Genomic DNA, 10,847 nt, shown 5'->3' on the forward strand with positions numbered 1-10,847 from the left:
GTTTGGAAGATTGCCTGCCCTATGAGTTCTGTTATACTCACAGACATAATTCAAACAGTTTTAGAAACTTCAGAGTGTTTTCAATCCAATAGTAATAATAATATGCATATATTAGCAATCTAGGACAGAGTAGGACGAAGTTCACTATGGGCACTTAATTCATCCAAAGTGAAAATACTGCCCCCTATCCCCAACAAGTTTTAAGCCGGTTACCTTAGTGTTCTTGGGCACAGGGACTATGGTGGTATTACTGACTCAGACAGGGAGTAGTTGAACATGTCAGTTAAGACATTTGCCAGTTGGTCAGGTCATGCTCGGAGTACACATCCTGGTAATCTGTCTGGCCCTTCGGCCTTGTGAATGTTGACCTGTTTAAAGGTCTTACTCACATCGGCTGCGGAGAGTGTGATCTCACAGTCGTCCGGAACAGCTGAAGCTCTCATGCATGTTTCAGTGTTATTTGCCTCGAAGTGAGCATAAAAGTTATTTAGCTCGTCTGGTAGGCTCTTGTCACTGGGCAGCTCTCAGCTGTGCTTCCCTTTGTAGTCTGTAACAGTTTGCAAGCCCTGCCACATCCGAAGTGCGTCTGAGCCGGTGTAGTACGATTCGATCTTGGTCCTGTATTGACGCTTTGCCTGTTTGATGTTTCGTTGGAGGGCATAGCAACATGGGTGACTAACATGATTAGGATGATGCCTTTGGCTGCTAGACAATGAAACAAAGTTGAAAGAAAACCAATAGAACACATATGAGGAAGTCTTTATAAAAAATAATTGCCTTCACGTTTCTATGGTGGATTTTGGCTACATGCTACTTTGAAGAAAGGTAAGACATGCCTCATAATATGAAGTAAAACCAATTAAGGAACAGGTCAAATATAGCAATGCTAATGAAAGGCAAACCCATCTTCTGGTAGATTGAAAGGCTTTCCCAAAAACCTTCTCTATTAAATGTTAGCTAGATACAAAGTATCCTACCTGTCAGAAACAGATCATGATTATTTGCATAATTCCAGTGGCCTTTTCCTTTGCAAACTCCATCTCATGTGCTAGAAACATGCTAATCAAACAATAGTGCTAGGTGCCTGCACACGTGAAGTAAAGGGTAACTTCTTTTTTTTATCTAAGAAATGTTGATTTTCCCAGATCTCAAAGGTGGTCTCCTGATGTGTTTTAAGCATTGTTATTGACTTAGAACATACAATTATGTTGTTTTCTGTTAAAAACCGTGTGACTTTGAGAACGAAAACCTGGAAACAAAATTGGGTAAAATCTGTAACCTGTACATTTCTGACTCAGTTTATCAGTTTCAATAGTAGGCCTACTATTAGCCTACTGCATAGAACAGCTTGGGTTGGCCTGACTGTGAAAGACAGGGTGCCTTTCCTTTGCCGGACAGGCCGTTTGGAGAAGAATTGGCAAAATTTGAGTATACCTACTTTTCCAGGCGCCACTACACCACTGCCCCAACCAAAAACCCTGGATGAACGGAGATATCCGTACAATGCTGATAGCCCGTACTGCAGCATTCAATGTCAGCAGAACGAACCCCGATGACTTGGTGGCACGCAACGCGTACAAGGCGAGCAGCTCCGCAAATCCATTAGGGACGCCAAAGGCAATACAGACTCAAACCTTGAATTGACGTTCGACAACTCAGACTCACTCCGTATGTGGCAAGGACTACACACTACCAAGGACTACAAAGGCAAATCCAGCTGTGAGGTGCCCACCGAAGCCTCCCTCCCAGACGAGCTCAACACAGTCTATGCTCGCTTCGAGGCAGACAGTGCTGAGCCACCCAGGAAAACTCTCGCTGCTCCAGACGACCAGGTGCTTTCGCTCTCCGAGGGCAACGTGAGGAAAACTCTCAAACGAGTGAGTACTCCCAAAGCCCCTGGCCCAGATGGCATCCCTGGCTGTGTCCTCAGTGTGTGCTGACCAGCTGGCAGGCGTCTTCTCGGACATCTTCAACCTGTCCCTCTCCCTGGCTGCAGTCCTCACCTGCTTTAAGGAGACCACCATCATCCCAGTGCCCATGAAAAACAAGGTGACATGCCCAAATGACTTTCGCCGTCGTGCTCGCCCCTGTCCTCACGAAGTGCTTCGAGAGGCTGGTCATGCCCCACATCAAGGTCAGCATGCCAGGCACACTGGACCCACTCCAATTTGCCTACCACTCCAACAGATCCACGGAAGATGCCATTTCCATCGCTATTCACATGGCCGTAACACATCTGGACAAGAGGAACACCTATGTGAGAATGCTGTATATTGACTACAGTTCAGCATTTAACACTATTGTTCCCTCCAAACTCGATACCAAGCTCAGAGCCCTGGGTCGGACACCACCCTCTGCAACTGGATCATGAATTCCTGACGGGCAGACCACAGGCTGTGAGGATTGGCAACAACACCTCCTACACACTGACTCTTAACACAGGTGTTCCCCCGGGGTGTGTCCTCAGTCCTCTGCTGTACTCCCTGTTCACCCACGACTGCGTGGCTTTGCACGACACCAACTCCATCAGCAAGTTTGCTGATGGCACCACGGTTGTAGGTCTAATAACCAACAACGACGAGTCAGCCTATACGATTCTGAGAAAGCTTTGTCGCCACACAATTGACTGTGACTTCATTGTGCCAATACTAGATATGTTTATTTATATTTACTTAGTTTTAACTGTTAGTTTGTTTTGCCAATATCTCATTTGTTGTCAAGTTAAGGTTTCTTTTATTTTCAAATATCAGTGGTAGGTAAGGAGGTAAGTGAACTGGCATTGTGGTACCAGGACAACAATCTCTCACTCAACACCAGCGAAACAAAGGAAGTGATTGTTGACTTCAGGAAGCAGAGGAGGAAACATTCCCTGATCCACATCACCACGACTACAGTACAGAGAGTCAAGAGTTTTAAGTTCCTCGACATCCACGTCACCGAGGACTTGTCATGGACCAACACCACCACCACCATTGTCAAGAGGGCGCAACAGAATTTCTACTTCTTAAGGTGGCTGAAGAAATTCTCTCCAAATACTACCGCTGCACCATCGAGAGCATCCTGACCGGTTGCTTCACGGCCTGGTATGGGAATTGTTCCGTCCATGACCACAAGGCCCTCCAGCAGATGGTGAAGCTGACCCAGTACATCACTGGGACCGTGCTTCCACCCATCCAGGATATCTACTTGAAACAGTCACCTGAGGAAGGCCCACAGCATAATCAAGGACCCCACACACCCCAGCCACAAGCTGTTCCCTCCCTTACCATAGTGAAGATAGTATCGGAGCATGAGGTCTGATACCAACAGACTCAGAGACCATTTGTATCTACAAGCCATCAGATTGCCGAACAGTTGAACTGGACTGACCACCTGCTCTGATTCTCCACACCTTAGCACTCACTCATGCACACGCACATTCATGCTTGTCACGACCGTCATAATAACTGGACCAAAGTGCAGCGTGATCTGGGTTCCACATCTTTCTTTTTCTAAGTGAAACTCACAGCAAAACAAAACAATAAATCTCAAACTAAACATGACGCTAACAATAGTGCTAACATGCAACTATCCATAGTCAAGATCCCACAAAGCACAAAGGGGAAATGGCTGCCTAAATATGATCCCCAATCAGAGACAACGAAAAACAGCTGCCTCTTGATTGGGAACCATACATGGCCAACATAGAAACATAATCCCCTAGATGACCCACCTCTAGTCACACCCCGGCCTAACCAGCATAGAGAATAAAAAGCTCTCTATGGTCAGGGCGTGACAATGCTACACACACTTCACAGTTGGTGCTACCAGACTCTTATTATACTGCTCAATTTATACAATTGCCCCCCCCCATCCGCCTTTCCCCAATACACGTGTAAATATTGGACTATAAATTGTGCCTTCCTGTATTATACTTATGCCTGTATTATACTTATGTTAAAAAATGTATTCTATTCTACTGAGTTATTTACTTTATGCTCGCATTCTTATCTTTCATTATTTGTTATTGTTGTTGCATTGTCGAGAAGGAACCTGCAAGTAAGAATTGACTTTCATTCGCCGTGTGCGCGATGTATACGAGTACAAGGCAAGCAGATACGAGCTACCCGTTAGGGACGCAAAAAGACAGTACAGACTCAAAGTTGAATTAATGTCCAACAATTCAGACTCACTTCGTATGTGGCAAGGACTACAGACGATCAAAGACTGCAAAGGCACATCCAGCTGTGCGGTGACCACTGAAGCCTCCCTCCCAGACGAGCGCAACACATTCTATGAAGACGAGCTCAACACTTCGAGGAAGACAAATACAGAGCCATCCAGGAAGACTCTCGCTAATCATAAAACCTGAAAACTTCACAAATCAAATTTGAAACCTTACAGAATCTCCTCTTGAAAGACAATGAACGTCAACAATCAAGCAATCGTTCAATCAATCAATTAATTATTGCCCGTGTTTTCTCTCCTCAGTTCTTCAGACGTCTGAATGACTATACGATTGACCACAAGCTGCTGCTGACTGGTACTCCTCTACAGAACAACCTGGAGGAGCTGTTCCACCTGCTCAATTTCCTCACTCCCAACCGTTTCAAGTAGGGTAACACACGCACACACATATTCACATAATGGCTGCGTTTACACAGACAGACTAATTCTGATCTTTGGCCACTAATTGGTATTTTGACCTATCAAATCAATAATTAGGCCAAATATCAGAATTGGGCTCTCTGTGTAAACACATATGCATAACATGTACATATAGACTGACACCGACTTGGACGTATGTGAATGTATAGATGCAGACACTCCTAGGCTGGGTTTAGACAGGCAGCCCAATTATGATCTTTTTCCCCCACTAATTGGTCTTTTGACCAATCAAATCAGCTCTGAAAATGAGCTGACGTGAAAAGATCTGATGTGATTGGCCAAAACACATATTAGTGAATACGAGCTGCTTGTCTAAACGCAGCCATATATGCAAGCAAACCACTCACACACAACACAGCCATGCATCTCTACTTCTATTTGCATATTTTCAACCTAAATAGCCTCCATTCACCAGACATCCTTTCACTCTCTCTCTCTCCCTCCCTCTGTAGTAATCTGGAGGGGTTCCTGGAGGAGTTTGCAGACATCTCCAAGGAGGACCAGATCCAGAAGCTCCATGACCTGCTGGGTCCCCACATGTTGAGGAGGCTGAAGGCTGACGTCTTCAAGAACATGCCGTCCAAGACTGAGCTCATCGTACGAGTGGAACTAAGCCCCATGCAGAAGTAAGGAGGAGCGGGGTGGAGAGAGAGTGGGGGAGGATGCATGGAGGGAGAAAGGAGAGGAACGAATGGACAGGAATAGTGAAAGAGAGGGAAGAGAGAAGGGAAAGGCGTATGGTTGATAAAGAGACTGAAAAAGAGAGAGTGAGGGAGTAGTTAACAAGTTAATCATAAAAATAATCACACACTAACTGTGTCTTTCTTCATTGATGTATAATAAAAGGAAATACTACAAGTTGATTCTGACGAGGAACTTTGAGGCTCTGAACTCTAAAGGAGGAGGTAACCAGGTGTCTCTACTCAACATCATGATGGACTTGAAGAAGTGTGCCAACCACCCCTATCTCTTCCCCGTCGCCTCCATGGTAAATATGATCACAATGATACACTGAGTGTACAAAACATTAGGAACACCTGCTCTTTCAATGATTGACTGACCAGGTGAATCAAATCATATCAAATCAAATTTGTTGGGGCGAATTGGAGTGGGTCTACGGTTTCCGGGATGATGGTGTTGATGTGAGCCATGTCCAGCCTTTCAAAGCACTTCATGGCTACTAACATGAGTTCTACGGGTCGGTAGTCATTTCGACAGATTACCTTCACTTTCTTGGGCACAGGGACTATGGTGGTCTGCTTGGAAAATGTAGGTATTACAGACTCAGTGAGGGAGAGGTTGAAAATGTCAGTGAAGACACTTGCCAGTTGGTTCGCACATGTTCTGAGTACACGTCCTGGTAATCCGTCTGGCCCCGTGGCCTTGTGAATGTTGACCTGTTTAAAGGTCTTGCTCATATCGGCTACGGAGAGCGTGATCACACAGGCATCTGAAACAGCTGATGCTCTCATGCATGTTTTAGTGTTGCTTGCCTCGAAGCGAGCATATAAGGTATTTAGCCAGTCTGGTAGGCTTGCGTCCCTGGGCAGCTCACGTCTGAGTTTACCTTTGTGCTCCGTAACACTTTGCAAGCTCTGCCACATCCGACGAGCGTCGGAGCCGGTGTAATAGGATTCAATCTTGGTCCTGTATTGACACTTTGCCTGTTTGATGGTTCATCTGAGGGCATGGCAGGATTTCTTATAAGCTTCCGAATTAATGTCCCGCTCCTTGAAAGCGGCAGCTCTAGCCTTGAGCTCGGTGCAGATGTTGCCTGTAATCCATGGCTTCTGGTTGGGATATGTACGTACAGTCACTGTGGGGACAATATCGTCAATGCACTTATTGATGAAGCCGGTGACTGAATGCCATTGGATGAATCGCGGAACATATTCCAGTCTGTGCTAGAAAAACAATCCTTAAGTGTAGCATTCGCGTCATCTGACCACTTCCGTATTGAGCAAGTCACTGGTACTTCCTGCTTTAGGTTTTGCTTGTAAGCAGGAATCAGGAGGATAGAATTATGGTCAGATTTGCCGAATGGAGGGCGAAGGAGAGCTTTGCATGTGTCTCTGTGTGTGGAGTTTTTTCCCCTCTGGTTGCACATGTGACATGCTGGTATAAAATGAGATAAAACGGATTTAAGTTTGCCTGTATTAAAGTCCCCGACCACTAGGAGCGCCGCTTCTGGATGAGCATTTTCTTGTTTACTTATGGCCTTATACAGCTCATTGAATGCGGTCTTACTGCCAGTTTCGGTTTGTGGTGGTAAATAGACGGCTATGAAAAATATGGTAGATAGAGTGGTCTACAGCTTATCTTGGTAGATAGTGTGGTCTACAGCTTATTATGTTGTACTCTACCTTAGATGAGCAATACCTCGAGCCTACCTTAATATTAGACATCGCGCACCAGCTGTTATTTACAAATAGACACAAACCCCAACCCTACCAGACATAGCTGTTCTGTCCTGCCGATGTACGGAAAACACAGCCAACTGTATATTATCCGTGTCGTTGTTCAGCCACGACTTGGTGAAACATAAGATATTACAGTTTTTAATGTCCCATTGGTAGGATAGTCTCGAACAGAGCCCATCCAGTGTTTTCTCCAGTGTTTGCACGCTAATAGAACAGATGGTAGAGGTGAGTTACCCTCTTGCTGACGAATTCTCACAAGGCACCCTGATCTGCGCCCCCTGTATTTCCTTATTTTCTTCATGTGAATGATGGGGATTTGGGCCTTGTCTGGGAGCAACATTATACCCTTTGTGTCAGACTCATTAATTAAGGTGAAAGATATGGTCCCTTGTTGATGTCACCTGTTAAATCCACTTTAATCAGTGTAGATGAAGGTGAAGAGACAGGTTAAAGAAGGATGTTTAAGCCTTGAGACAATTGAGACATGGATTGTGTATGTGTGCCATTCAGACGGTGACTGTGCAAGACAAAATATTTAAGTGGCCTTTGAACGGGTTATGGTAGGAGGTGCCAGGCGCATTGGTTTCAGTGTGTCAAGAACTGCAATGCTGCTGGGCTTTTCCCTCCTAACAGTTTCACGTGTGTACCAGTAATGGTCCACCACCCAAAGGACATCCAGCCAACTTGACACAACTGTGGGAAGCATTGGAGTCAACATGGGCCAGCATCCCTGTGGAACGCTTTCGACACCTAGTACTCCATGTCCCGACGAATTGAGGCTGTTCTGAAGGCAAAAAAGGGTGCAACTCAATTTTAGTGTATATTATCTTAAGTCACATTTTCAACAGTAAGGACACTGTAATTCACCTCTGAATTGCAAAACGGTGACACATTCTGGTAGGTTTGAGTAGTATAGCTACAATTGTATTCAGCCTATTATTTCAGTCTAAGGGGGGGGGAAACCTAGGAATATGCATTAATGTAAACATGACCACAAATGTTCATGGAAATGAAAGAGTTTACGTTCTTTCAGTTATTCAAGTTCCATAAAGAAGTTATATCTATATATAATGTCTGAGTTATATGTCATCACATGGCCATGGTGTGTTGTCTTTACCGTGGTATTAGGAAGCCCGCAAGACGGCGAGCGGAGCGTACGAGGGCATGGACCTCACAAAGGCTTCTGGGAAACTGACTCTGTTGCAGAAGATGATGAGGAAACTGAAGGACCAGGGACACCGGGTGCTAGTCTTCTCACAGGTTGGTACACACACGCACACACACATGCAAATACCAACATGCGCGCTGTTAGCCGTTCCGTAACCATTTCTCTTCTCTCTCCTGCTCTCCTCCCGCTCTCCTCCCTCCCTGATAGATGACTAAGATGTTGGACCTGTTGGAGGACTTCCTGGACTTTGAGGGTTATAAGTACGAGAGGATCGACGGAGGAGTCACAGGAGCTCTGAGACAGGAGGCCATAGACAGGTTCAATGGTGAGGGAGACGCTCAGTCTACTGCAGGTTCTAGAAACAAATACAAATATTTCCATTTAGATTAAAGGGAACATTGCGAAATTTTTTTTCCCTTCTCATTATCAGTGTCTAATCCAATTTATTTCTCTCCCCCATCTCACTTTATCTATCTCCTTCTCTCTCTCTTTTCCTCTGTCTCACTCTCTCAGCTCCTGGTGCTCCTCAATTCTGTTTCCTGCTGTCCACCAGGGCAGGGGGTCTGGGTATTAACCTGGCCACAGCAGACACTGTTGTCATCTTCGACTCAGACTGGAACCCCCACAATGACATCCAGGTAGACTGTCACTTGAATGTTGAAATAATTTCCATTATCGAGAAAAAAAAGAGTTTTAAGGACATTCGTGTAGAATTTACATACATTTCCATGCACTTAATCTTTGCTCTTTAAACATCATACAAACAGTAAATAAATGGCTAATCTGCCTTTGCCTTCCATCCTGCTAGCTAATGTTTAATCGCTGGAAAATAAATGGGACGAGCAGAAAGCACGTATATACCTACCAACGGGACATTAAAAACTGTAATATCTTATGTTTCACTGAGTCGTGGCTGAACGACGATATTAAGAACATACAGCTGGCGGGTTATACACTCTATCGGCAGGATAGAACAGGAGCCTCTGGTAAGACACTGGGCGGGGGCCTATGGATATATGTAAACAACAGCTGGTGCATGATATCTAAGGAAGTCTCTAGGTTTTGCTCGCCTGAGGTAGAGTATCTCATGATAAGCTGTAGACCACACTATCTACCTAGAGAGTTTTCATCTGTATTTTTTGTAATTTTCTACATACCACCACAGACCAATGCTGGCACTAAAACCGCACTCAATGAGCTGTATACCGCCATAAGCAAACAGGAAAACACTCATCCAGAGGTGGCGCTCCTAGTGGCCGGTGAATTTAATGCAGGGAAACTTAAATCAGTTTTACCTCATTTCTATCAGTATGTTAAATGTGCAACCAGAGGGGGAAAAATTCAAGACCACCTTTAATCCACACACAAAGACGTGTACAAAGCTCTCCTTCCCCATCCATTTGGAAAATCTGACCATAATTATATCCTCCTGATTCCTGCTTATAAGCAAAAATTAAAGCAGGAAGCACCAGTGACTCGGTCTATAAAAAAAAAGTTGTTAGATGAAGCAGATGCTAAACTACAGGACTGTTTTTCTGGCACAAACTGGAATATGTTCCGGGATTTTTCCGATGGCATTGAGGAGTAACCCAGAAGCTTATAAGAAATCCCGCTATGCCCTCCGACGAACCATTAAGCAGGCAAAGCGTCAATACAGGACCAAGATTGAATCGTACTACACCGGCTCCGATGCTCGTCGGATGTGGCAGGGCCTGCAAAATATTACAGACTACAAAGGGAAGCACAGCCGAGAGCTGCCCAGTGACACAAGCCGACCAGACGAGTTAAATACCTTTGATGCTCGTTTCGAGGCAAATAACACTGAAACGTGCATGAGAGCATCAGCTGTTCCGGACGAGTGTGTGATCACGCTCTACGCAGACAATGTGATTAAGACCTTTAAACAGGTCAACATTCACAAGGCTGCAGGGCCAGACGGATGACCAGGACGTGTACTGCGAGCATGCGCTGACCAACTAGCAAGTGTCTTCACTGACATTTTCAACCTCTCCCTGTCTGAGTCTGTAATACCAACATGTTTCAAGCAGACCACCATAGTGCCTGTGCCCAAGAACACTAAGGTAACCTGCCTAAATGATTACCGACCCGTAGCACTCACGTCTATAGCCATGAAGTGCTTTGAAAGGCTGGTCATGGCTCACATCAACACCATTATCCCAGAAACCCTAGACCCACTCAATTCTGCATACTGCACCAACAGATCCACAGATTATGCCATCTCTATTGCACTCCCCACTGCCCTTTCATACTTGGACAAAAGGAACACCTATGTGAGAATGCTATTCATTGACTACAGCTCAGCGTTCAACACCATAGTGCCCTCCAAGCCCATCACTAAGCTAAGGACCATGGGACTAAACACCTCCCTCTGTAACTGGATCCTGGACTTCCTGACGGGCCGTCCTCAGGTGGTAAAGGTAGGTAACAACACATCTGCTACGCTGATCCTCAACACAATGGCCCCTCAGGGGTACGTGCTCAGTCCCCTCCTGTACTCCCTGTTCAATCATGACTGCACGGCCAGGTATGACTCCAACACCATCATTAAGTTTGCTGATGACACAACAATGATCACAGACAACGATGAGAGA

General features: G+C 45.3%; 1 protein-coding gene across 6 annotated transcripts in view; it reads left to right on the top strand.

Annotated features, from left to right (window-relative positions):
• LOC118369156 (chromodomain-helicase-DNA-binding protein 3-like) overlaps nt 1-10,847 on the top strand; it is a 367,421-nt gene that overhangs the window by 16,381 nt on the left and 340,193 nt on the right. For all 6 annotated transcript variants that reach the window (XR_008093238.1, XM_052497247.1, XM_052497246.1 and 3 more), the window contains exons 17-22: nt 4,471-4,592; nt 5,100-5,273; nt 5,494-5,635; nt 8,196-8,327; nt 8,443-8,560; nt 8,749-8,873. Coding sequence is in view for 5 of the 6 variants with exons in the window: in XM_052497247.1 (XP_052353207.1) it covers nt 4,471-4,592; nt 5,100-5,273; nt 5,494-5,635; nt 8,196-8,327; nt 8,443-8,560; nt 8,749-8,873 (813 nt within the window). In the remaining variant the exon portion in view is untranslated. The remainder of the gene's footprint in view (nt 1-4,470; nt 4,593-5,099; nt 5,274-5,493; nt 5,636-8,195; nt 8,328-8,442; nt 8,561-8,748; nt 8,874-10,847) is intronic.

The sequence above is a fragment of the Oncorhynchus keta genome, chromosome 35, assembly GCF_023373465.1.
Source record: "Oncorhynchus keta strain PuntledgeMale-10-30-2019 chromosome 35, Oket_V2, whole genome shotgun sequence".
Classification (NCBI taxonomy): Eukaryota; Metazoa; Chordata; class Actinopteri; order Salmoniformes; family Salmonidae; genus Oncorhynchus; species Oncorhynchus keta.